Here is a 27,063-nt window from a genome sequence, read left to right as displayed (position 1 = left end):
TAAAAGGCAAGGTTCTAAGCAACATAATAATTAAAAGGGTAGATTTTCCCAGTTCTTGACAGCATCCCTGTGTTGGTCTGATAAATTATGTATTTCCTTGAGTTTAGAAGAGTGATCTAATCTAGGTGTTTAAAATGACAAAGGATTTGAGATGCTAGGTAGCGAAGCTATTTATTATATAAGATAAAAACAAAAAACTGCTGATGCTGCCAGACCTGCTGAATTTTTCCAGGCAATTCGTTTTGTTTAAACTATTTCTTATGGTGGGATAATCCAAAGCAAGAGAGCACTATCTTGCAATTAGAGCTCGGCCATTTAGGAGAGCAATCAGGAAGCACTATATTGCAAAGTATAATGGAAATCTGGAATTCTGTCCCCAAAAGACTGTGGAAGCTGGATCAATTCAGATTTCCAAGACTCGAATCAATTGATTTTTTTTTGGGGTAAGCGTTATGATATGGCAGGTGGCAATTGCTGGGCTGACCAAATCCCAAAGGGAAACTTGGTCAATCAAATAGTTTGCAATTTGTATTTTATTACGAGAAGGTACGTGCAGCACTGAAGTCAGAAGTAAAGATTCCACTACCAATTTTGGAGATTTTAAATATTAAATTAAAACATTTATTAAGAAAACTTAAGCACACAAGATTACAGTTACACAGCTAAATTTAGTATTACAACATTTCCCAAAAGATTTCTACCCAGTTAGACTTCCAAATAAACACCCTTTTCCAGGCAACAGTCCAAATAGATTCTTAATCTATAAAACATCCAGTAATATTACCACACAGCACCCACTGTTGCTATAAGGGAGGTATTTCAGTTTCTCTCTCCTCATTCAACAATGGAATTTCAAGGCCTTAAACAAAATCTTGCTTTTTGAAACAAGCAAGCATTTCTCTGGCATGGCTAGAGGCTGCTTTTCACAAGCCTATCTTCGTAACCCCCCCCACCCCACTTTCAAGATTTTACATGGCCACTCTCCTCATACAACTTTCAATCTTCCCTTAAATATATTTTCCTCCCTTTTGGTCTGTAAACCCATTGTTCTAAGCTTTCTTTGGAAGCTACCTTTCCCAGAATATAAAAATCTTTCATGTTGTCATTATGGCCAGCACTTTCAGGAAAATTAAACTTTGCCTAATTTATTAACGATTTTTGCCAGTTGTAAAAGTTCCTGTTATGACTCTTTTGAAATTGAACAGCTAACAATTCACTCCTCACTTTATCTTCCAATGCAAATTCCCATTCGTATTGTATGTACTGGGATCTCATCTTGGCTTGCCCATCTCCATTTCAAAATGCCTGTTTTTACACCTAACCGTTTTGATGATTTACACCTTGCAGTCTGACTGTCTTCAGTTTAATTAAATTAGTCATGCACACAGCTCCCACAAGCCTGCTTCAGTATCCCACAGTAATATTAGGGAAAGAAATGAAGTTTCTTTTACAGTAAGGCTATTGAGAGATATGAAACAAAGGTAAATGAAATTGAGGTATAGATCAACCATGATCTATTTGAATGGCAGAACAGGTTTGAGAGGCTGAATACCTACTATTGTACCTATATTTCTATGATGTACGATGGCAGTAAGCAAGGACTTGGGTTACTTACTCTGTAAAGTCCAACTGGAACAAATCCACCAAGAGTTAATATACACCTTTACAGGAAATTGTTGCTCACAGGTGACTGGAAGTGTAGACTGTCCTAGTATACTTTTCAAATTATTTCTCCAAGTTCCTATAATCACCTTACCCAAAAAAGGCCACTGGATAGTCTGAGAGGTTTCCGAGACAATAAGACTGTTTTCTCCTTTGAAGCAGTTGGATGATCAAAAATGTTAACTTTTAACCTAGACAAAGTGATCATCTTTAAAAGTTGCTGACATCCTCAGAACTTTTTTCCTCCTGCCCCTCTAGAGTCTGGTTATGACTACAAATTACAACATGCATCTGTCAAACTTTGTGTATTAAATTTTCAAAAAAGCAATATCACCCATCAAAGTAACAATAAGGCTTTCTGAAAATGAGATATTATCCCATTAATTGATCATCTTTCATTACAAAATTTCAGAGCCAGCACCTTTTTTATTTTGAACCCAGCCATTTAAACTGCAGAATTTCTTTTTTTTCTGTCAAATCTGTTCGTTGGTGTAAGAAATAAACATTAATATCAGTTGTAAGATGCTTTCTTTCACTTTTATTTCCCTTCATGAAGTCAGTAATTCTCAATAGGGTGTTACACAGGTGGCTTTGAGTCAAATGGTGGTTATTCCTATATTGCATGACTAACCATGACTCTGGTGTTGGCCTGCAGTCACAGCAGAAAATTTAGGGATAAGCAGAAGTAGGAACCTTGCATTATTTCCACTCCCATCATTGCAATCCTGGAGACATGTAGCAAATTGCATCACCCTGGTGACTGCCTTAGCTGAAACTGGCTAACTCGTTCTAGACCAGAGATTGAATCTAGAATCTTCATAGCCCATATACACTATCAGCACAACATGCAGCATGTTGTCCCTTTTACAATGAACTAATTTCAAATAAGACCATAAGACGTAGGAGCAGAAGTAGGTCATTCAGCCCGTCGAGTCTGCTCCGCCATTCAATGAAATCATGGCTGATCTGATAATCCTCAACTCCACTTTCCTGCCTTTTCCCCATATCCCTTGAGTCCCTTACTGATTAAAACCTGTCTATCTCAGCTTGAGTATAGTTAACGACCCTGCCTCTACAGCGTTCTGGGGTAAAGAATTGCACAGATTGACTACCCTCTGAGAAGAAATTTCTCCTTATCTGTTTTAAGTGGGCGCCCCCTTATTCTGACATTATGCCCTCTGGTCCTAGACTCTCCCACAAGAGGAAACAACCTCTCAGTATCTACTGTCAAGCCCCCTAAGAATCTTATGTTTCAACAAGGTCGCCTCGCATTCTAAACTCCAGTGAGTACAGGCCCAACCTACTCGACCTCTCCTCATAAGAAAATCCCTCCATCCCCTGGATCAACCCAGTGAACCTTCTCTGGACTGCCTCCATTGCCAGTATATCTTTCCTTAGATAAGAGGACCAAAACTGTTCACAGTATTCTTGGTGTAGTCTAACTAGTGCCTTGTATAGTTTTAGCAAGACTTCCCTATTTTTAGTTATTTATTTACTTCCCTATCTTAGGCTCCACCTATCACTGGCCCCCTATTGAGCTCTCCTGTCCCACCCCCTTCTACCAGCTTATATTTCATCTCATTTCAAAATGTCTTAGTTCTGATGAAGGGTCATACAGACTCTAAACGTCTACTGTATCCCTCTCCGTAGATGCTGTCAGACCTGCTGAGTTTTTCCAGGTATCTTTGTTTTTGTTCTAGATTTCCAGCATCTGCAGTATTTTGCTTTTCCCTATTTTTATACTCCATTCCCTTTGAATTAAAGGCCAACATTCCATTTGCCTTCCCTATTACCTGCTGAACTTGTATGCTAGCTTTTTGGGATTCATGCACGAGGACCCCAAATCCCTCTCCGCTACAGCTTTCTTCAGTTTTTTTGCATTTAAATAATATTCAGCTCATCTATTCTCCCTGCCAAAGTGTATAACCTCTCACTTTCCCACATTATATTCCATCTGTCACGTTTTTGCCCACCCACTTAATGTATCTATATCCCTCTGTCGACTCTTTGTGTCATCCTCACCACTTGCCTTCCCATCTATTTTTGTGCCATCCACAAACTTGGTGATAGTACATTCATTTCCCTCATCCAAGTCATTAATATATATTGTAAATAATTATGGCCCCAGCATTGATCCCTGTGGCACTCCACTAGTTAAAGGTTGCCATTCTGAAAATGCCCCCTGCCATGTTCCAACTCGCTGGGCAACATTTTCCCCCCATCGTGGGGGAACTACGGGAGTGGGTACAGGCGGGTGGGCTTCCGATCGGCGCCCCCAGTTGGGGGTGCGCTGCCATTTTACATGGACGGGCCAGTTAAGGCCCGCCCAGCGTGATGTCCGCCAGGAAGCAATTTGCACTCCCTGTATGGGTGAGGTGGGGATTCCCTCAGCTGGGAGTGTGCTCTTTCGCACATGCGCGTGAAAGAGCCACAGAGATCCCGGATACAAAGTGATGCCTCAGGGAGATCGGCTCCAACTTAAAACTTTCAATAAAGGTGATAAAAATTTCCCTCCCATGTCCCCTCATGTGACACTGTCACATGAGTTGGGGCATGTCCATAACTTTTATCTAAACATGTAATAAAAATTTAAATACCCTCATGAAACCTCATCCCACCCATGGATGAGGTTTCATGTTTTTTCCAAAGCCCGCCTGGGCTCCCGGCCTGCCCGTCAACCTTAAGGTTCGACGGGTAGGTCCGTCAATCAGGCTAATTAGCTTTTTAATGGCCTTAATAGGCCATTGACAGTTCGGCAGGTTCACAGCCAATTTGGTTGCGCGGCTGCTGAATTGAAAATCTAAATGACACGGTGACGTCGGGATGCATGCCTGACATATCCCTGCATCATTTTACACATCGGCAAGCAGGCCCCGCCCCTGCTCACTGATTGGAAGATGCTGCCCTCTGTCTTCTATTAGTTAGCAAGTCCTCCATCCATGCTAATATACTACCCCCAACACAGTGGGCTCTTATTTTGTGTAGCCTTATGTATGGTACCTTCTTGAACGCCTTTTAGAAATCCAAATATATTACATCCACTGGCTCCCCTTTTATCTTGCTTGTTACCTCAAAGAATTCTAATAAATTTGTCAGACATGATTTCCCCCTTCATGAAGCCATGCTGACTCTGCTTGATTAGATTATGCATTTTTAAATGCTCTGCTATTACATCCTTTACATTAGACTCCAACATTTTCTCAATGACAGATATTAAGCTAACTAGCCTATAGTTACCTGTTTTTTGTCTCCCTCCTTTTTTGAATAACGGTGTTACATTGGCAGTTTTCCAATCCTCTAGGACTTTTCCAGAATCTAAGGACTCTTGGAAGATTACTTCTAGTGCACCCACTATCTCTGCAGCTATTTCCTTTAATATCCTAGGATGCAATCTATCAGGTCCAGGTGACTTATTGGCATTTAGCCCCATTCGTTTCACTGGTACTTTTTCTCTAGTGATAGTTATTGTATTTATTTCCAACCCCCCCCTTTTTTTGCTCCATGATTATTTAGTATTTTTGGTATGCTATTAGTGTCTTCTACTGTGAAGACTGATGCAAAGTATTTATTCAACTCATCTGCCATTTCCTGGTTCCCCAACCTCATTCTCTATGGGGCCTATATTGACTTTGGCCTCTCTCTTTTATATATCTAAAGAAGCTCTTACTGATCGTTTTTATATTACTTGCTAGTTTACCCTCAAAGTTTATTTTCTCCCTCTTTTTTTGGTCATATTCTGTTGGTTTTTACCTCTAATCTTTGCCACATTGTATGTTTTTTCTTTCACTTTGATACTATCCTTAAATAAAAACAAAAAAACTGCAGATGCTGGAAATCCAAAACAAAAACAAAAACAGAATTACCTGGAAAAACTCAGCAGGTCTGGCAGCATCGGCGGAGAAGAAAAGAGTTGACGTTTCGAGTCCTCATGACCCTTCGACAGAACTTGAGTTCGAGTCCAAGAAAGAGTTGAAATATAAGCTGGTTTAAGGTGTGTGTGTGGGGGGGCGGAGAGAGAGAGAGAGGTGGGGGGGGGAGGTGTGGTTGTAGGGACAAACAAGCAGTGATAGAAGCAGATCATCAAAAGATATCAACAACAATAGTACAAAAGAACACATAGTTGTTAAAGTTAAAGTTGGTGATATTATCTAAACGAATGTGCTAATTAAGAATGGATGGTAGGGCACTCAAGGTATAGCTCTAGTGGGGGTGTTTCTTTTTTAAAAAAATAATGGAAATAGGTGGGAAAAGGAAAATCTTTATAATTTATTGGGAAAAAAAAGGAAGGGGGAAACAGAAAGGGGGTGGGGATGGGGGAGGGAGCTCACGACCTAAAGTTGTTGAATTCAGTATTCAGTCCGGAAGGCTGTAAAGTGCCTAGTCGGAAGATGAGGTGGTGTTCCTCCAGTTTGCGTTGGGCTTCACTGGAACAATGCAGCAAGCCAAGGACAGACATGTGGGCAAGAGAGCAGGGTGCAGTGTTAAAATGGCAAGCGACAGGGAGGTTTGGGTCATTCTTGCGGACAGACCGCAGGTGTTCTGCAAAGCGGTCGCCCAGTTTACGTTTGGTCTCTCCAATGTAGAGGAGACCACATTGGGAGCAACGAATGCAGTAGACTAAGTTGGGGGAAATGCAAGTGAAATGCTGCTTCACTTGAAAGGAGTGTTTGGGTCCTTGGAAGGCGAGCAGAGAGGAAGTGAAGGGGCAGGTGTTGCATCTTTTGCGTGGGCATGGGGTGGTGCCATAGGAGGGGGTTGAGGAGTAGGGGGTGATGGAGGAGTGGACCAAGGTGTCCCGGAGGGAGCGATCCCTACGGAATGCCGATAGGGGAGTGAAGGGAAGATGTGTTTGGTGGTGGCATCATGCTGGAGTTGGCGGAAACGGCGGAGGATGATCCTTTGAATGCGGAGGCTGGTGGGGTGATAAGTGAGGACAAGGGGGACCCTATCATGTTTCTGAGAGGGAGGAGAAGGTGTGAGGACGGATGCGCGGGAGATGGGCCAGACACGGTTGAGGGCCCTGTCAACGACCGTGGGTGGAAAACCTCGGTTAAGGAAGAAGGAGGACATGTCAGAGGAACTGTTTTTGAAGGTAGCATCATCGGAACAGATGCGACAGAAGCGAAGGAACTGAGAGAATGGGATGGAGTCCTTACAGGAAGCGGGGTGTGAGGAGCTGTAGTCGAGATAGCTGTGGGAGTCGGTGGGTTTGTAATGGATATTGGTGGACAGTCTATCACCAGAGATTGAGACAGAGAGGTCAAGGAAGGGAAGGGAAGTCTCAGAGATGGACCACGTGAAAATGATGGAGGGGTGGAGATTGGAAGCAAAATTAATAAATTTTTCCAAGTCCCGACGAGAGCCTGAAGCGGCACCGAAGTAATCATCGATGTACTGGAGAAAGAGTTGTGGAAGGGGGCCGGAGTAGGACTGGAACAAGGAATGTTCCACATACCCCATAAAGAGACAGGCATAGCTGGGACCCATGCGGGTACCCATAGCCACACCTTTTATTTGGAGGAAGTGAGAGGAGTTGAAGGAGAAATTGTTCAGCGTGAGAACAAGTTCAGCCAGACGGAGGAGAGTAGTGGTGGATGGGGATTGTTCGGGCCTCTGTTCGAGGAAGAAGCTAAGGGCCCTCAGACCATCCTGGTGGGGAATGGAGGTGTAGAGGGATTGGACGTCCATGGTGAAGAGGAAGCGGTTGGGGCCAGGGAACTGGAAATTGTTGATGTGACGTAAGGTGTCAGAGGAATCACGGATGTAGGTGGGAAGGAACTGGACAAGGGGAGAGAGAAGGGAGTCAAGATAACGAGAAATGAGTTCTGTGGGGCAGGAGCAAGCTGAGACGATCGGTCTACCGGGGCAGTTCTATTTGTGGATTTTGGGTAGGAGATAGAAGCGGGCCGTCCGAGGTCGGGCGACTATCAGGTTGGAAGCTGTGGGAGGGAGATCCCCAGAGGAGATGAGGTCAGTGACAGTCCTGGAAACAATGGCTTGATATTCAGTGGTGGGGTCATGGTCCAGGGAGAGGTAGGAGGAAGTGTCTGCGAGTTGACGCTCAGCCTCCGCGAGGTAGAGGTCAGTGCGCCAGACAACAACAGCACCACGCTTGTCACCCTATCCTTAACTTGCTTGGTTAACCATGGTTGGTTTACCCCCTTCCTACAATCTTCCTTCCTCTCTGGGATATATCTTTGTTGTTAAATGTTTTGTTTGTTAATATATGTTTGTTAAATCAGAGCTCAAGAGTCTTTGAAATATATGTCGTCTTCATTTTAGAATGGCCTGCATAAGCAGCAAACTGTACAGTAGAATTTAAATTCTAAAGGCAGCTTTCTGAGTGAGTTTTGCAGTGACTGGCTTTAGCCAGCCGCAATTCTGGTATTGAATCTGCAGTGGTTTAATTTCAACAGAGTACATTACCTGAAGTTATCTGCAAATTGGTGCCATAATTTTTGATCTTTGCAACATAGCCTTACAAAAGAATGATAATTTTTATATAACATCTTTCACCACCTCTGGATGTCAAAAAGCATTTCACAGTCAGTGAAGTACTTTTTTATTAGAAGTTTAATCACCGTTGTAAGAAAAGTGGCAGCCAATTTGCATACAGTGAGGCCCCATAAACAGCAATGTGATAACCAGGTAATCTGTATTTAGTGAGGTTGGATGAGGAATAAATATTGACCAGGGCACCAAGGAGAACTTCCCTGCTCTACAAAATTCATGTAATGGGATCTTTTGGGCCCACCAGAGGTTAGATGGGGCATCAGTGACAACCCATCTGAAAGACAGATTTTAGAAGAGGTTATTTATTTGTGGTTGACATCTCACAAATGATGAATAAATGATGTGATTATAATTGAGGACAACACAATCTAATGTCCATTTCTAATTTAGGAACAGCTACTTTATATGGCTGTATAAAGTGTCAAGGGGTTGGTAAAGATGGTGTCCCAGTGGTCACAGCTTCAGAAGGATTTGAAGTGACTGAGATTACAAAGGTGAGATCTCCCTCCTATTATTTTCCTCCTTATTACCATCCCTCAAAATGCAGTGCTTAAAACAATGTGGCATTCAATTTTTAAAGGCTTTTTTTCCTTTTCAGAAAAGTATTTTAATTTCCTGCCCTGATGGAAATGCAGCCTCAAAATTTCTCATGCCTTACACAACCTTTTCTAGAATACACAATAAAAGTGTAAGTCCTTATTTTCTTGAAATTGTTTTTGTGTAAACTGAAGGATGTTGTCACTGTTCTTAGAGTAAGTACAGTCATTAGCTGTGAAATCAACTTTACATTGGGTCTCTTGTGATTAATTTGGAAAATTCTACATTTGGAGACATCTATTATAGATTTCCTGTGATTAGCCTATGATGGCAATGCAGCACAAAAGCACATTATAATTAAATATTAACCTTAAGGTAAAAACCCCCTTGTTCTCTCAGTTCTGCTTCCAGCTCCCATTAATCGAGTGTTAGCGCTGGTTGTGAATTTTTTCAAGACTTTTTCAAGACTTGGAGCTCTAAGGCAGCAGGAGTTATGTAGAATAAGATTCTTAATGGACCTAGTAACATTTTATTAATTGGTGTAATGTTATTTTTAAGAATAATATTCCAGCATGAGTACATTTAACTGCAAAGAATATTACTTTGTGGTCCTTTTATCTGTTATGCCTTTGGCATCCAAACAGCTTTTTGCTGAGCCCCCTGTTGGGAAATTCATGTCCCATGTTTGCCTCCCTTTTCCTAAGAAGTAGTTCTTTTGCATAAAACAAGAGGATTTATTTTGATTAACAACATATCTGCCTCAAGTCTTTGACAAACTAGGTTTTCTTCAAAGACTGCAAAGGCTATTTTTATGGCACTGTACTCTCAGCAATGGGTGTTGTAGCACAAATATTATGCTTTATCCAATGTCTCCTGTTTATTTAGTTGATATTTTAGTCAATTCCCAGTGCCAAAATATTAATTGCAGTCTAGAGAGGACTTGGCTGTATAATTTCATAGGACTGTCTTATTTCAAAGGTCTGAAACCAAACCCCGACATTACTACGCAAAGTGAACATGATCCAAAAACTAATTTGCAATTTCTAATAACCCTGATATTCCCCCAGATTGGGAATTTTATTACAGGATGGAGCGTGATACATGCGTTTTTTTTTGCTGTTGCAAACTCTCAGTTTTAGCCTGAGCTCCTACTCCACTGCCACTAAACCTTTGTCAGCCACTATGAAGAACAGATAAGCAACATACAGACGTTTGTCCCTTTGACTTTTCTTCCCCTGTGCAGAAACACCTGGCCTCTCCTGAGCACCTCATCAAAAGACTGTGCTCATGAGTAATAAGTCGAAGTAATTGACTATTGAAGGTGTTTTCCTGAAGTCATACTGTTTCTGAAAAACATTTTCATGCATGGCTCCAATTGTTTGTAAGTCTTAGTAACCTTTGAAAAAAATTACTTTTTAAACAGTTTTGAGTTACATATGGAAAACAGATTCTGGTGTGCTGATTTTGTTCCACCTGACGTATCTTTCTAAATAAAATTGCGTACTAGATAGAACGTTACCTCTTTTCAACCTTGCCCTCTCTAGATAACCGGCATGGATATTTCTAGTGGTGGAGGGCTGGGAGTATCTTGCAGCACAGATGGAACAATGCGAATCTGGCAGGCCAACAATGGAGAATTGAGGGTTTGTGTGTCTTTTATTTTATACTGTTAATATTGTCAATAATTTACAATAGATGTACAAAAAGAATCTTGTTTAAACAATTTTGTTCAGATTTGGTAAACACTTGACCATGTGGTAAACATTTTATATCTCAAGGCCTGTCCTTGATCAGCTTCATTAGAAAGGTTATGTGACCTTAGCATTCTGGTTTGAATTATGAATCGCTGCTTGACATTAAGCATCGTACCAAATTGTGCGTTTTGAATAACTTGAGAGTTTGACAGAATTTTCTACCTACACTTTTCAGTTTGTGGACAATGGCGGGTACCCAGAGGAGATTATTAAGCCATTATAACATCATTGGTTTCCAGTAACATAAGTGAGGAAACTGCAGATTAAACAATTATAACTGTCATTGGTGAACCTTGAGATAAGATTACTGCCTTGTAATCCTTCCGATATACCCATTATACTTTGATGTAGTTAATTCCATATTGTGCAAGTAATTTAGTTAGGTTTTTGGTACATTTGTTGTTGGTGCCAATGCAAATTGGACAGTCTGAATACTTCAGTAGTGACAACCATACTAAAGGATTCAGTGTTATAAAATAATCATTGCCAATTTATCCAGGATCATCAGAAGTTGATCTGAGAAATAACACGGTCGTCGTTCCAATGTGTGTGCATGTTTGTGTGTATGTGAATTGGAAGCATTCATGTATCTAATTCATTGTTCATTTTTAATTTTTAGAGAGATCTGGTTGGCCACGTATACGACGTGAATTGTTGTAGATTCTTCCCTTCTGGTATTGTGGTCCTCAGTGGTGGAATGGATGCTCAGTTAAAGATATGGTCCGTTGAAGATGGAAATTGTTCTGTAACTTTAAATGGACACAAAGGAGGTACACAGAACTATTAACAGGGTCTCTTTGAGAGGAAAAGAGTAACTGTATTCTATTTTATATTTAGCAAGGATTCTGAAAAAGGATATCTATTTTAAAAATTGTAGATTTTTCTACCAAGTTTAGATTTACTACAGATTTTAGATTTTCAAGCAATAAAAGCTGTTTATTGAAAACCTATCTAGGTTACATTCAATTCCTGCTGCAGTGGTCTTTGATTTTCTTTCCAGCCCTCCAGAAGCTAAATGCCTCTCTCAAAACTAATCTGGAACAGATCAAAGACTGATGAAATTCACCCAACTAGAACTTAGGCTTATGACTGGCTAGTTGAAAATCGTCTTTGAGGTATTGGGTTATTGTCCCAATTCAAACACCCTTAATAAATAAAATCCTCCACAGCTAGCAGCTTATAGATGTAATTGATTCATTTTTTAAAAATTCAGTCTTTGTTCAAAGCTTGTCATGAAGCCATAAGTATTACTCCTGCCCGAAAGATAAAATCCAAAATAACAATTAAATTCAAGAAGTACAAGCCATCATTGCTGTTCTGCTGTGACGCATGCAGTCACTTTTCATGTTCGTCACAAGGAGCTCTTCTCACCATATATGTGCCGATGAGCAACATCAGCGTACAGTGCACCTGCAGTCTCCTGTGTTAGGCTAAATGAGGCACATTAACGCTTTGTAAGCCAATATTCTAAGAAGACAGTTGCAAGTTTTTTATTATTTTTGGCATTGTATTGTACATTCAAAGATTATTATGCTGGTTTAAATCCAAAGTTTTCTGGTTACACTTTTTTTATTTTTGACCTGTGAAGCATGCACTTGTTCACTGCTAACATTTTTAATCTTCAGGAACCCCCCGCCCTCCAACCTCAAATCATTCTCTTATTAATGGCAGCAAATAATGATAATGAACAAAAAAGTAGGGCTTCCTGCATGTAATTCCAACTTCAGAATTGAAGGAGACCTCATTTTGCTTAGCTTTTAAAGTTGTGCTTTACTAAAATAGCTAAAATTCTGTTACACAATACTGAAAATAATTGTTTGTAGGCTATATTAATGTTAAAGGAAGATGTTTATTTAAAATTGGATTTTCTTTTTTAAATTGATTTTTTTTTAAGGTATTCTTGATACAGCAATTATAGAACGTGGACGAAATGTTATCTCAAGCTCCAGGGATGGAACGGCAAGATTGTGGGATTGTGGCATGTCCACTTGCCTTGCAGTTCTAGCAGACTGTGGGACTCCCATTAATGGCTGTTCACTTGGTGTTGCTGAAAACACAGTGAATTTGGGTTCTCCTGAGCAACCACCAAGTAAGTAAACTATTGAAACAGATTGTTGCAAGATCCCCAACTTATTCCAGTCAATACTTGAAGTATACAGACCAGAAAGATATGAGTTTCATTTTCCAGCATGTGCTGTTACACAGTTTCAATAGGGGTGGTGATGGGGTGCTATAATTGACCCTGGGGTGGGAAAACTGGGTTAGAGTAGAGAATCACCTATGAATGCTGCTTCTGCTCACTATCCAGCATAATACACACCCGAGCACAGTTTGTATTTGTTAACTCAATTTTGAGAACTATGAGATGAGAAAGTTTGTAACCTGCATTTTTTTTTAAAGGCTCATATGCTAGATTAATCAAATATGACTTTAGGAAGCATACTGCAATCTCCTTTTCAATCCAACAAATAAAATCATAATCCATAATTTTATTGATCATTTCTCTCCCTCTCACTTTCTCTGTTTTCCAATATGTTCCTCACTGACTCCTGCTGAGATGTATTTGTGGATACTGAGGAGAAATTGAGGCCAAGATCTAAAGTATATTCAAGTTAAATTGCCCTGTTGAGTTTACTGTGGCTGTAGGTGAAAAAATATTTATGAAACATTTCTGTTAATACTTGTTAGGGAAGGTTTAGTAATGTTTAGACTAAGGTTTACACTAGTAATTGGTAGCCATACCTTCAGCTGTCTAGGCGCTACCCCTTGAAATTCTGTGCTTACGTGCCTTTGCCTCTTTTTCCCCCCCATCTCATCTTTGAAGGCCCTCCCTTTGGTCCACTATCCATTTATTTCTGATTTTATCTCTGAAGCACCACTGGGATATTTTTCTACTTGAAAATACAAGTGCAAGTTGTTGTAGTTCATTGCTCACAAAATGTTGCCACTCTTCCAGGGTTTCCACGGAAGTTATGAAAAATGAGTTGGAAATTTGACTACACACCTTTTATCATACCTACTAGTGGGTTTTCAGTATTTGTTTAAGTTGTAAATTCCTTTAGGGAAGGAAATCCGTCATCCTTACCTGATCTGACCTACATGTACCTCCAGACCTACAGCAATGTGGTTGACTCTTAAATGCCCCCTGAACAAGGGCAATTCAGGATGAACAATAAATACTGGCTTAGCCAGCTGCCTACATCCCGTGAACAAATTAAAAAATATATATTTTTGTGCTATGTTCAAATTAGCCATTTGTAATTAATTATTAGCTTGTATTTTCAGTGTAGTAAATGCAGTTAAGTATACAAAGCTGTCAATGTTGGGGAAGTCCTGGGGTGAGTTTTGTGGCTGCAAGTCAGCCATGATTCCTGGGGTGAAGGGGTTGTCTTATGAGGAAAGTTTGGGCTTATACTCATTGGAGTTTAGAAGAATGAGAGGTGATTTTTTTTTTTGATTCACGGTACGTGGGTGTTGCTGGCTATTTATTGCCCATCCCTAATTGCCCTTGAGAAAATATAAAATTCTTCTCCTATTTCTTATGATCTTACATATTGCCTCAAGCAAAAGTCTTGTGTATCTCCCTACTCGGTTGCCACAGTTGGTAAGGAGATGCACTGGAAAGTCTTGTGGTAGTGATTGAACTCTCTTGTCTTGGTGCTGTCTCCTGAGGGAGAGGATCATTTTCAGTCTGTGCTGTTAGTCTGCCTTTTTAGGTAAAAATGTAGGCCTACAGTTGGGATAGCAGATTGTTATGTCTGTCTTTGCTTCTGGTTCTGTCTCAAAATTGATCCTCCAGCTAGGGTTAATGTGGGTTCTGCAACTCTGAATTTGATTTAAAAACACATAGTAATGTCCTTTTTTGAATAAAACAGCCCTAATAAAAAAGTTGTTTTAAAGTTAGCTGCTTCTGCTACATTGTGCTCTTATTTCCACAGACAGTCCACGAACCACCAACGCTGCCATCACCACGCAACCCCCCCCGCTCCCCCACCCCAAACAATCCTGCCCCCATCTGATTTTCTGAATCTGGAAGGTTGATGCACCTTGAGGCCCTGGTGCTCATCTTCATGCATTTGGTGTGCTGATAGCCCTGATTGGAGTCTGTATATTGGAGGTGAGAACTCTTGCAGGAACATGAGCTCCTGCCACCGAATAACAGACAGCAATCAGAACTATTAGCCCTGGAAGCACATAAATAGAGAGAGCCGGGCTGTTCAGTGCACAAAAAAAACTTGAGTTGCAGAATGTAATCCCTCAACACTAATAAAAATCCTGAAATCCAATGTAATAAAAACGGACTTAATTTATTCTGTCACCTCGAAGCAATGGCCCTGATTGTAGGCCTTTACTCAGGGCTGTTTTGCTGTTGTATGAGTTTTTGATTTGTTAAGCCTATTTATGCAGCTGTGTCAGCTTTTTAAAAAGTCATGAGCTTTACTGAGATTTGTAGGTTGCACGTATGCAGTTCCACAGTGGAATAGTGAAAACTCTCATGATGCATCTTTCATACACAAACACAGGATTTGTCAACAGCAATTCAAAAATCTAATACCCAGCTCCAGGTAAAATTTGCAACCCAAACCTTAGACTCTAGTAGAAGGGCAAGTCTATTTTGGGGACATTTCTGGCAGATGTTTCCTACGTTATGCTGCTTTTGTGTTTTTTCTAGAAGAATTTTGTTGTATTTCGTATGTTTCATTGAAACATTAAACATTCTGAAGGGGCTTGACAGGATAGACACAGAGGTTGTTTCCCCTGACGGGGGAATCTAGAACACGGGGTCCTCAGGGTTTAGGTTGGTCATTTAGGACTGAAATGAGAATTTTCTTCACTCAAAGTTGTGAATCTTTGGAATTCTGTACCCCATTAGGTTTTGGATACTCTATCATTGAGCATATTTAAGATTGAGATCGATAGATTTTTGGTATCTTAGAATCAAGGGATCTGGGGAGCTGACAGGAAAGTGGAGTTGATGCCAAACATCAGCCATGATCGAAATGAATGGCAGGGCAAGATCTACCAATTGAGTGGTTTACTGCTATTTCTTATGTTTTTATGCTATGTTATGTATGTTATTTCTTACTTTGTATGACATTGTGAAGATGGAAAATGGCAGATGAAAACTGTGTAATGTATAATGTGGTCAATGTGGTATTTGCTGAATAGTAAATGATGACTTTCAAAAAAAATGCTGAGGACTTCAAAATGATATACACATCTATATAATTGACCTAATTGATGTTAGAAATATTATTCCTTTCACATAATTAGTTTTAAATTAATCAATAATGTGTTTACCAGGTGAACGTGAAATAGGGACTGAGGGAAAATTGTTACTTTTAGCCCGTGAAGACAGAAAACTGCAAAGCATTGGATTGCTCAGTAGGCAACCAGTAAGTGCTGTTTATTGTTTGGAAGCTTGTGTGGTTGTTGCCCGCTAACCTTGTATGTTAACCTGCTAACATTGATTCAGATTGTGTATACAGTAATAAAATAAAAGCTTGAATATATAGTAGTTTTTGAGATATCCGGTCATACCAAAGTACTTTACAACCCATTGAGTATTTTTGAAGTGTAGTTACAATTGTAATGTAGGAAACATGGCACCAATTTGCACACAACAAGGTAGCAAAATGAGATAACCGGATGATCCGTTTAGTGACGTTGTTTGAGGGGTAAGTATTTGATTAGGCAGAATGTTTTCAGCTTTTTGAATTATTGAAGAGACAGTTTACCTTTTCTAATTTAAGGGTTTTCATATTTATTTCCAAATCAAGCACCCAATTAGGGTAAAACCAAGAACGCCAAAAATCTCACCAGAAGATGAGGTACAGTTATATAATTAAAAGCATATGGGTAAGTAAGGAAGTCTGGATCCTAGTTATTAACAGGATGATTGGAAGTAGCGAGATACTGAAACCACTCCTGAAGTAACCTGATTGAGACTTTATAAACAGAGGTGAAGAGTGCAGAAGCAAGGAAGTTAAGCTACACCTTTGTTAATTCACTGGTTAGGTCACAGCTGGAGCAGAATGATCAATTTTTGCGCCACACTTTTGGAAGATGTCAAAGCTTTAGAGCAGTGCAGGGTTGATTAACTGGAATGGTACAAGGATGCAAAACTTATGTGGAAAGATTGGAGAAGCTGGGATTGTTCTTGGATCAGAGAAGATTAAGGCATTGAAAATCATGAAGAATTTTGATAGAGAAAATGAGGAGAAACTATTTATAGCGACAGAAGGGTCAGTTGCTGGAAGTCATAGATTTAAGGCAATTGGCAAAAGAACCAGAATTGAGAATTTTTTTGAATCCAATGAGTTATGATCAGGAATGCAGTGTCTGAAAGGGTGGTAGAAACAGATTCACTGATGATTTTCAAAAGAAAATCAGATAAGTACTTAAAGGGGAAACAGTTGTAGGGCTGTGAGGGAAAAGGGTGGACAATGGGATAAATTGGATAGGCTTTTCAAGGAGCCAGCACAAATGGCCTCCTCTGTGCTGAATTAGTTTGTGATTTTGTGAATGAGCAGCAACCAATACAAGTATGATATACTTTATATAAAAAAATAAACTACATTATGCAATGAACAAAAACATTCCAGTGAGGGATATGGAACAAAGAGTTTGTGATTATAATTCCTAACGTATATCTACTGAAGTATTATACAGACACAGTCTGTGCAATAATAAAAACCCTTTTTCCTCTATTCTGTAATATTGAAACTTGAAACTATTATATATTTATGGTTTAAAAATTGTTTTACATTAAGAATTAAGTTTCCACAAGATATTTTCTAATGTAAATTAATATTTACATCATATTGCCACAAACCACCGCAATGCACATGCTCAGATATGAATGCCTGGTGCCGATTTGTGTTGTTGTTTAATATAGTTTAATCTGGTGGATTTTGTCTTGAATTGTTCGCAAAAGGGTTATTGTTTCCTAAGGGAAATTAAATTTGCTAGGTAACTTGAGCTACAAAGCTTTGCTTGTCTCTAAACAGTCCTCTTGGTCAGGAAATGTGGGAGGGCTTAAAAATGACTTTTGCAAAAGGGAGCTGATAAAACAAAGATATCAGGTGTATCATGAGGCATTCTTTGAAGGTTGAAATTAGCTTTGCTTCAAGCGAACTGAAGTGCTACCATAATGTCTCCTCTCCTGACATCTTTTTAAATAGAAAAATGGCAGCAAATTCCAAAAAGTCCTAACATTTTCCATGTAAAAGAATGCACACAAATCTGACATATTTCTGTGTTGTGAATTTTCAGATATTTACATTTGAGGGATCTGATGCTTTCAACTGTTGTACGTTTCTTTCAAGTACATATATCCTTGCAGGAACACAGGATGGTAACATTTATCAGCTGGATGTTCGAAACACAAAGTAAGTATGCTGTGTTTAGCCTGGATGTTCCCTTTTTAGTGATTGTGTTGTACCACTTTTACAGCACTTCTAAAGGATTTTGTAATTGATTAATGGTGGGAAATGGTATTCCACAAGGATCTGTGCTAGAATCATTGTTGTTCACTTTTTGCATATATGATTTGGATTTGGACTTGGGAATTGGAAGAACAATTTCAATAATACGGAAGAGAAGATGCGGAAGATACGGAAGAGATACAGAAGAGGACTGCAAAAAAAAACGTGGAACTCATCACAGGGAATAGTTAAGGCAGTCAGCATAGTTATTCAAGGGGAAGCTAGATTAGCATGAGGTGAGAAAGGACTACAAGGATTTGTTGGTGTTAGATGAAAGGTGGCAGGAGGCTTTGTGTGGAGCATAAAGATGTTGGGCCAAATGGTCTGTGGTGTAAATACTTCATAATTCTTTATAATTAATTAGTGTAAACTTGCACTTCTCTATTTTATGGAGAAAAATAGTTTTGTCATCCTCTGTAAATCAATGAATTTTTTTAATTTAAAAAAGAAAGCAAACTTCCTTAAATTTGATTCTTTACGCAGAATAAATCAGATGGGGAATTAGGGAAAATTCCTTTGGGAGAGAGTTAATTTCTAATGAGGTTCCATTCATGTTTTCTGTCAATAAACCTCAGCTGTTCTCTCATGCATTGGGAAATGGCTTGTCATTGGTCAGATCATCTCAATGTGGTGCGTGTACTTTCATTGCCTCTGGGTCTTTTTATTGTAAATTACAGTATTTGGGCAGCAAATCATTAAACCTGTTAAATATGAAAATTGACAGGCTTTGTAGAAGATGTTCCACCACAACAAATCACTCGTAATCTATTTTTAACAGAATTATTTGCAACAATAACAGCCTGCATTTATAGGACATCCTTATCACACAAAAATATTCCAAACAGAAGTAAGGAGAAAGGATGCTGAACCAGAAGGGAGATTAGCTTGGCCAAAGATACGTGCGTGAGTTTTAAAGATTCAGAGAGGTTCAGATAGGGAGTTATAGGGAGTTACAAAGAATAACACTGAAGTCACTGAATGCTCTGCTACTGACTGTGGGGTCAAGGGAGGGATGATACATTGATGCTGGAGGCATTTGGAAGGACATCGGGTGACCATAAGATTTATGGGCAATAAATCAGTTGAGCGGGAGGACATTGTGACTAATCCAGAACTTGGTGTCTGACAATAATTAGATCTTTCTTGAATCGAGAGGGATGCTGAAGAGTAGCATGTCATCAGCATACACATGAAAGCTGACTGCGAACCTGCAGATGATGCTGCTGCAAGACAACGTGTAGATGAAGAGTGTAGAGAATAGATCCTTGGATAACTGTGAAGGAGAGCAGAAAAACGATTGCTGGAGATGCACCCAGATGGGTGTGAATGAAATCATGCAAGTCCCGGACTGGACTGGACAACAGAAACATTGAAGGAGGATAGAGTGGTCAACTGTATGAGACACTGCAAAGAGAAGGAATATAGCTCCAGATCACAGTTGTAGGAGAGGTCATTCATGTTTTTTGGTTAGGATTGTTATGGTGCTGTGAGAAAGATGAGAGCCGTCCTGTGAAGTTCAGTAGAGGTGGGTATGGTGCTGGGAGAAGGGCCTTGGAGAGGAAATGTACCTATACCAATTTTTATGGGGAGGGGAACAGTTTGTGAGGAAAGGAAACCATGAACTAATGTGAGGGTCAGAAGGAGAGTTGCATGGTCAGGAATTGAATTTCAAAACTTTACATTAGATAGAAAATAGTGCTTACTGGAGAGGAGCAAATGTGCCACAATCTCCTGCAAGTGTGGTCGATGGTAGGAACAAACTCAATTTATTTTGTTTTTTGCAGAGCTCCACTACAGCTTATCCATCGATCAGGTGCACCAGTGCTTTCTTTGTTGCCTTGTAGAGAAGGCTTTATGGCTAGCCATGGTAAGATAACATTTGTTCCTCTATTTACATGTATTCTTTACACATGCATACACATATTACAGGGAAAAAATTGTTCTAAAATATGATCATGTTAGAAATATATTAGATTCAAATACTGAAAAATAGTAAACAAAGGGCTGAAAATACATAGCAAGTGCTTTAGCCTCTGAAAAGGGGGAAAATAGGTTAATGCTTTAAGTATGGAAGCCTCCTCCATAACCTCCTATGGAATATAATTTGAACACTCTGCGTCTACATTATATCTCCACCTTGTGGTGTACTCCTCTCAAGTGAAGTACTTGATTTCTCTTGGCAGTCTAGAAACTCTCCCAATCTGAAGGTAGCTGAGCGCAAATAAACTCTCTGCAAATGATCATAGACACACAGAATGAGATCAGATTCCAATCATTTTCTGTTCAAGCCTTCTCCATTTTTTTTTTCTCTCCTGGCTTTTCTCCTTTTGTATATTTGAGGTCATGCAAAACTGCTGCCCGTGTCCTTACTTGCACCAAGTTCTATTCACTCATCACCTGTGTGCTTGTTGATCTACATTAACTCTGGTCAAACAATGCCTTGATTTTTAAATTCCCATTTTTGTTTTCATAGTCCTCCTTGACCTTACTCCTCCCAATCTCTGGCCTGTGACAGACAGGAGGCAGAGTTTGAGTTTGAGAACTGCTTGCTTCGGCACCTGCAAACCTAATATTTTGGATTATTTGAGTAGTTCAGCTGAAAACCTGACCAAATTCATCCCAAGGAAGGAAGCATGTTGACCATAGATCTTTCAGTTGGATGCCATGCATTCAACTGCCTGGGAAAACATAAAGAAGACTATGGAAACAAAAAATAAACAAGAGCAATCATCCAGGAGTCATGTTTCTGATCACATTGACTCTTGGTGAAAGGTGGATGTCTTGTGGGAACAGGAATAGGTGTGTAATGCCCCTCCAGTTAATTAGCTTGCTGACACTTAGCACCTAGGCTTGTACATAAACGATGACTGCTTATGTAAAGCACTGAACCATTTCTAGCACTGATGGATCTTTGTCCCCAACAAGAATTAGCATCTTCAGAAGAAGTGGGGAGGAAACTAAGGTGGAAAAACAAATTCTCATATTAACAAGGAGTTAATAGATCATATGCAGTAATGTGGCTTGTTTATTGGAGCAGAGTCAAATTAGCTGAAAGTGTAGCAGATGTGACCTGCAACCAAACATTCAAATCTATCTCATTTTGTAACTATCTTATTGTTTCAGGTGATGGAAGTTGTTATATTATTCAACAGGATCAGGATTATGTCATTGAATTTACAGGGCCTGACTGTGACCCCATTTACAAGGTATGTAAAACAATGATGGCTCATATTTCTATCAGTTATGTTTGGTTGTTTCAAGCATGAGCATAATAAAAAATTAATTTTGCTATGAGCTAGATTTTTCAACTTTTGACTGTGTTTAGAAAATCAAATCTGCACATTATCAATGATGCATTTTATAATTTTATATCCAATGTTCAGAAAGACAAATATCCTCAGAAGTTCTTGTAGTACGGAAATTTTCTTTTTAAAATTGAGGGTAATTAGTATGTGAAGTTGGAGTTTCATTGAGTCCTGGGGTGATGGAACATGAGTTTGTGCCTTTTAATTTTTTTTTACATGCATTTGTTTTTAATTCTGAAGAATTGGATGCCAAGGTCATTATTTTTGAGTTAAAATGATCAACTAAATGTTGTAATGGAATTATTGTTGGGAAAGTTAAAATTGTTGTAGAATATATTTAATAACAGCACTTGTGTGCTCTGCAAAACTGTTTTTGCTCCTGATATCAGTCCCCACAAGAATTAATGGGCGTATTAGTTATTCATCACTTTAGGTATTACAATACTTTTTGACAGATCTCTTCCCATTGTTTGATTTACTTATCTTTCTACACATATTGCATTTCAGGTAGTTTTGTGGGAGAAGTTTGCCTACACATGCTCCAGAGATAGCATTGTGAGGAAGTACCAGCTGCTGAATTTCTGAACACAATTGCATTGTTCATGAGGAGAGCATTTCAGATAAGAACTGCAGCCTCACATTCAATTGCCATTATTATAACTACAAAACAACACCATTCAGAAGCTTGGGACGACAGGCCATTTTGTAGTTTCTGGGCGTTATTTTGCCACTTGTATTAGAATTGTCAACATGTACAAGAGGATGAATTCCACAAAAAAAGTAAATGAAGTAGTGTTTTTGTAATAATTACATTGTATTGGTTGTTATGAATGTTTTTTATAGTTAAAAATCACAAACTCAGCAGGTCAGGCACCATCTGTGGAGAGAGAAACAGTTAATGTTTAAATGTTAGATCAGTTTCTCCCTCCCCAGATGCAATCTGACCTGAGTATTTCCAGCATGTTCTGCTTTTATTTCAGATTCCCAGCATCTGCAATATTCTGCTTTTTGATGGAATGTGTTTCTCTATTCTTTTAAATTCTGTGTGAAAACAATAAAGTTTAGTCCAATGAATTGAACGGTCAATACTGAGAAAATAAATGCTGTTCTACAGTTCTGTTTTGGCTTTTTTAAAACAAAGTATAGATACTTATCGCCATATTGCAAATTTAAGTCAACTAGGAATCAATGTTGCTTTAATACACTTGTCAATCTTTTTATTTTTCCACTTGTAATAATGTCTTGTGTATCTTTCATCATTTGCTGATAACCAAGAAATTCCCAAATCACCTTGTCCTAGCTGGGGATTGGATATGAAATATGGTTTTTTTGATGGGCAGCTGTGAAGCCTTGTCTTGGACATGCAATGCAAGCAACAGAAGCTTGTGTTACACCAAAGAGTATATAGATTTGTATATAGACCAAATATCTTGTAACATGGGCTGCACACTTTGTACCAAATAACTACCTACCACAAGTAATAATTATATTGAACCTTTGAAAATCACCTTTCTGCTAAGTGTGACTCTAAATAAATTTGTTTGTGTATATATCTCAATGTTTGAATTTTGAAGAAATATGGAACACCATTTGTATTGAACCTAAAGAGAATTGAGATTTGGGGAGTGAGTGAGGTTTGCCGTCTGACAACAAGTTAAGTATTTAGCAGGCAGTGCTTATGTAGTGGACTAAAAATATTTGTTTATCATGTAATACATTTTTTTGACCATTTTGAAGACCTAGATTATTTATCCCCCTCAATCTTCTCTCCATCAGAAGCAGGTCCAATTCAGTTTTTTCTTCAGTCTTGAAATTATTCTTCCTGCTCCCTAATCTCTCCTTAATGCTCTTTTGAAGGGAAATTGTCAAGAATTGCTCATTCTATGGCAATTTTATTGTCACCGATGAATTTCAGTCTAATTTGATTACAAATATAAAGACTATGAAAATGTGTGCAAGACCTTCATTAGTCCTGTGGACAGTGTCCTTTAGTTGACTGGATAATTTCAATAGTTAACTATCAAATTCATATGCTTTTCCACCATAGCAGTTGAGGCCCATCTATAATGTATGTTACATAGTTCTTGTGCTATATTACATCACTTTTATTCCAACATCTCATTCTGTCTGGCATATCTAATACCTAGCAAAGAAAGTGTAAAAATAGTCATACATCTCACTGTCCTTGTAAACAAAAATATATTTATCAAAATACTCCTTGACAATTTTTAAAAAAAATCAAATCTCTAACCTCACTGAAGATCCATCAGTTTGAGCCTCAGGAGTTACCTGTATCCTGAGTGACTTAACTTTATTTTAATGGGGCCTATGATTCAGCATTGTCCTGGTGGTTGATCTAGAGTAAAACATGTACATTTGCTAGTTGGTGGATGTGGAAATCACTCATTCACTCAACCAAAGAAAAAAGATACCATCTCAGAACGAAGAGAAAATTTGGTTGGGGAGGAGAAAGAGAAACATCAAGAGTACTTGTTACAATTTGAACCAACTCTAAATGCTACTTGTGCTTGTGGCAAGAATGCAATTTCCGTATGTTGACCTATGCCTCCAGTGAATTGAAACTTAATTTTATGAATGTGGTGAATGGGATGTGGCGTATCTCTGATCTAACAAATATCCTTTTACCATCGGGTTATACTGAAAATAGCTCTAGTCTATTCCTAAAGGTAGAAAAGTACCACACTACAGATCATATATTTCAGACCAAATTAATATGAAAGAAAGTATGACAAATAGCAATACAATACTTAACTATGATATAAACAACATTGTGAGACCAAACTAAAGTGTTACAAGCAGAGTAATTTTGCAGTTTACAACCTCATTTTTGACATAGTTTTGTGCCATGATTGCTTTGATATGGGTTTGAACATGTAAACAAAAGAATTCAAGGCCTTTATCATAAAAATGCTTTTCTTATCGGTGATACTAATTTTGAGGCAGTGATTTGTCTAGCAGAGTGTCTCCTGTTAGAACTGCCAGAACAGATAATGGCTCTCCTTGTTGTGGCAAATTTGCACACATTGTTTGAGGAACTAAATCAATATTGTCCTGATAGAAGTAACGTGAAGCGGTGAGCTGCAGTTTGAAACTGGTACCTATACTGCACACTAAATATTAGTGTAACTTCCCTCATATATATATATACAAACACAATCCTTTCAGAAAGCAGTGAACAGAAATAAATTTACATTCTTTTGTATTGAGCACCTCCAAACAAACATGAGATATTCCCTCCCACCCCATCTCAACCTTTTCTTCCAGTAAAAAGTTTAAATCTTTCATTATCTGACTCAGTTATATTGTCACATATTTGGCATAATCCTAATGAAACTTTGTTGCACTTTTTCTTTGGCTCTAATATCACTTCTATAATGGAGCATCCAAAAGTGCATACACTACTAAAAATACCCTCTAACTAATGAGGTAACCTTGGCTCAATGAGTATTACTCTCATTTCTGAGTCATAAAGTTGTAGGGTTAAGTTCCACCTGTTATGATGTAGAGGGAGACCATTAACTTTTAAAATTTTAACTCCCATTTATTAACTGAAAGAAGTATCCGCAAGGATTCACACTCTAAAGAAAAACTTTACAAGAATTAATATGTTTTCTGTATGGGATGTGGGTGCTGCTGGCTAGGTCAGCATTTATTGCCCATCCCTAATTACCTTTGAGAAGGTGGTGGTGAGCTGCCTTCCTGGACCACTGCAGTCTATGTGGTGTAGGTACACCCATAATGCTGTTAGGGAGGGAGTTCCAGGATTTTGACTGTGACAGTGAAGGAACAGTGATATATTTCCAAGTCAGGATGGTGAGTAGCTTAGAGGGGAACTTCCGGGTTGTGTTCCCATGTGTCTGCTGCCCTTGTCCTTCTAGATGGTAGCAGTCATGGGTTTGGAAGATGCTGTTTAAGGAGGCTTGGTAAGTTCCTGAAGTGCATCTTGTAGATGGTACACACTACTGCCACTATACATTGGCACTATTAATTGAACATTATATTCAGTAAACTAATTTTCTTTAATCCTGAAAGTCTTAACACAACATTTCCCATTTTGTTTTTAATTCAACCCAAGAGTTCCCCTACTCTTTCTAGGATGTTGAGGGTTCTTTTACTTCTGGGACCAAACCAAGGTATGCCACAGCTCTCAGGAATTCACTTTGATTCTCCTCAGTTTCCCAGTCTGGCCCTTAGATTTCCAGAGTGAGCTCTCTGAAGGATTCCACTACTGATCTCTTCCATTACCTTTACCAGGCAGATCTGACAATTTTACTTCTTCATGAATTTGGACTTTCATTCTGAGCAATAGCTCCACTTGTAATTACTGTTTAGTGACTTGGGAACACCCCTAGTTTCTAATGTTCTCTATGCTCCTTGTTCTGGCTGCTGGCAGATACAGGACTGCCATCTTACAGTCTTGCAAATTTTCTATAAGAAAATACATAGATAAACCAAACAAAAAAGGGTACTGCCCTTGCAACCGATCCTGATGACAATGTGGTACACCTGGGATGTCCCAGATTTGAACTAAGTATCCTAAATTCCTAAACTTGTCCTTTGATCTGAAGAGTAAGATCTCCCCTCATTTTCAAACCTTTTTGATCTGGGACTCACATAAACAATTTAAACCCCTTATGAAGACAACTGTAGACATCCTGTCTTTCAAGACTCAGAAAAGGGCCACCTATTGTTTAGAAGCAAAAAACTGCGGATGCTGAAAATCCAAAACAAAAACAAACAGAAATACCTGGAAAAATTCAGCAGGTCTGGCAGCATCGGCGGAGACGAACACAGTTGATGTTTCGAGTCCTCATGACCCTTCAACAGAACTAAGTAGAAATAGGAAAGGGGTGAAATATAAGCTGTTTTAAGTGGGTGGGTGGGGGGGGGGGGGTTGTTGGGACAAGCAGCCAGTAGTAGGTGGAGACAACCAAAAGATGTCACAGACAAAAGGACAAAGAGGTGTTGAAGGTGGTGATATCTAAAGGAATGTGCTAATTAAGAGTAGAAAGCAGGACAGACAAGGTACAGATAGCTCTAGTGGGGGTGGGGTGAAGGAATACTAAAAGGGCTAAAAGGTGGAGATAAACAATGGGTGGAAATACATTTTAAAATAATGGAAAAAGGTGGGAAAAGAAAAATCTATATAAGTTATTGGAAAAAACAAAAAGGAGGGGGAAGAAACGGAAAGGGGGTGGTGATGGAGGAGAGAGATCAAGATCTAAAATTGTTGAACTCAATATTCAGTCCGGAAGGCTGTAAAGTGCCTAGTTGGAAGATGAGGTGCTGTTTCTCCAGTTTGTGTTGAGCTTCACTGGAACAATGCAGCAAGCCAAGGATAGACATGTAGGCAAGAGAGCAGGGTGGAGTGTTGAAATGGCAAGCGACAGGGAGGTCTGGGTAATGCTTGCAGACAGACCGAAGGTGTTCTGCAAAGCGGTCAACCAGTCTGCATTTGGTCTCTCCAATGTAGAGGAAACTGCATTGGGAGCAACACTCCGCCATTTCCGCCAACTCCAGCATGATGCCACCACCAAACACATCTTCCCTTCACCCTCCCTGGTGGCATTCTGTAGGGATCGTTCCCTCCGTGACACCCTGGTCCACTCCTCCATCACCCCCTACTCCTCAACCCCCTCCCACGGCACCTTCCCATGCAACCACAAAAGATGCAACACCCACCCCTTCACTTCCTCTCTCCTCACCGTCCAAGGGCCCAAACACTCCTTTCAAGTGAAGCAGCATTTTACTTGCACTTCCCTCAACTGCATTCCCAATGCAGTT

The 27,063-nt window shown here is 39.3% G+C and overlaps 1 protein-coding gene across 2 annotated transcripts in view; it reads left to right on the top strand.

Moving 5' to 3' along the window:
* Positions 1-22,808, top strand: part of LOC121284130 (proteasomal ATPase-associated factor 1-like) — a 29,376-nt gene extending 6,568 nt beyond the window's left edge. For both annotated transcript variants that reach the window (XM_041199282.1, XM_041199283.1), the window contains 10 exons: positions 8,566-8,669; positions 8,774-8,863; positions 10,257-10,355; positions 11,086-11,236; positions 12,361-12,555; positions 15,771-15,862; positions 17,742-17,857; positions 19,738-19,820; positions 21,077-21,159; positions 21,766-22,808. In XM_041199282.1, the coding sequence (XP_041055216.1) occupies positions 8,566-8,669; positions 8,774-8,863; positions 10,257-10,355; positions 11,086-11,236; positions 12,361-12,555; positions 15,771-15,862; positions 17,742-17,857; positions 19,738-19,820; positions 21,077-21,159; positions 21,766-21,843 (1,091 nt within the window). In that variant the 3' untranslated portion in view covers positions 21,844-22,808. The remainder of the gene's footprint in view (positions 1-8,565; positions 8,670-8,773; positions 8,864-10,256; positions 10,356-11,085; positions 11,237-12,360; positions 12,556-15,770; positions 15,863-17,741; positions 17,858-19,737; positions 19,821-21,076; positions 21,160-21,765) is intronic.
* The last annotated feature ends 4,255 nt before the right edge of the window (positions 22,809-27,063 follow it).

Source organism: Carcharodon carcharias, chromosome 11, assembly GCF_017639515.1.
Source record: "Carcharodon carcharias isolate sCarCar2 chromosome 11, sCarCar2.pri, whole genome shotgun sequence".
Classification (NCBI taxonomy): Eukaryota; Metazoa; Chordata; class Chondrichthyes; order Lamniformes; family Lamnidae; genus Carcharodon; species Carcharodon carcharias.
The sequence above is the reverse complement of the archived record's forward strand: the minus strand, read 5'-3'. Positions and strand labels throughout refer to the sequence as shown.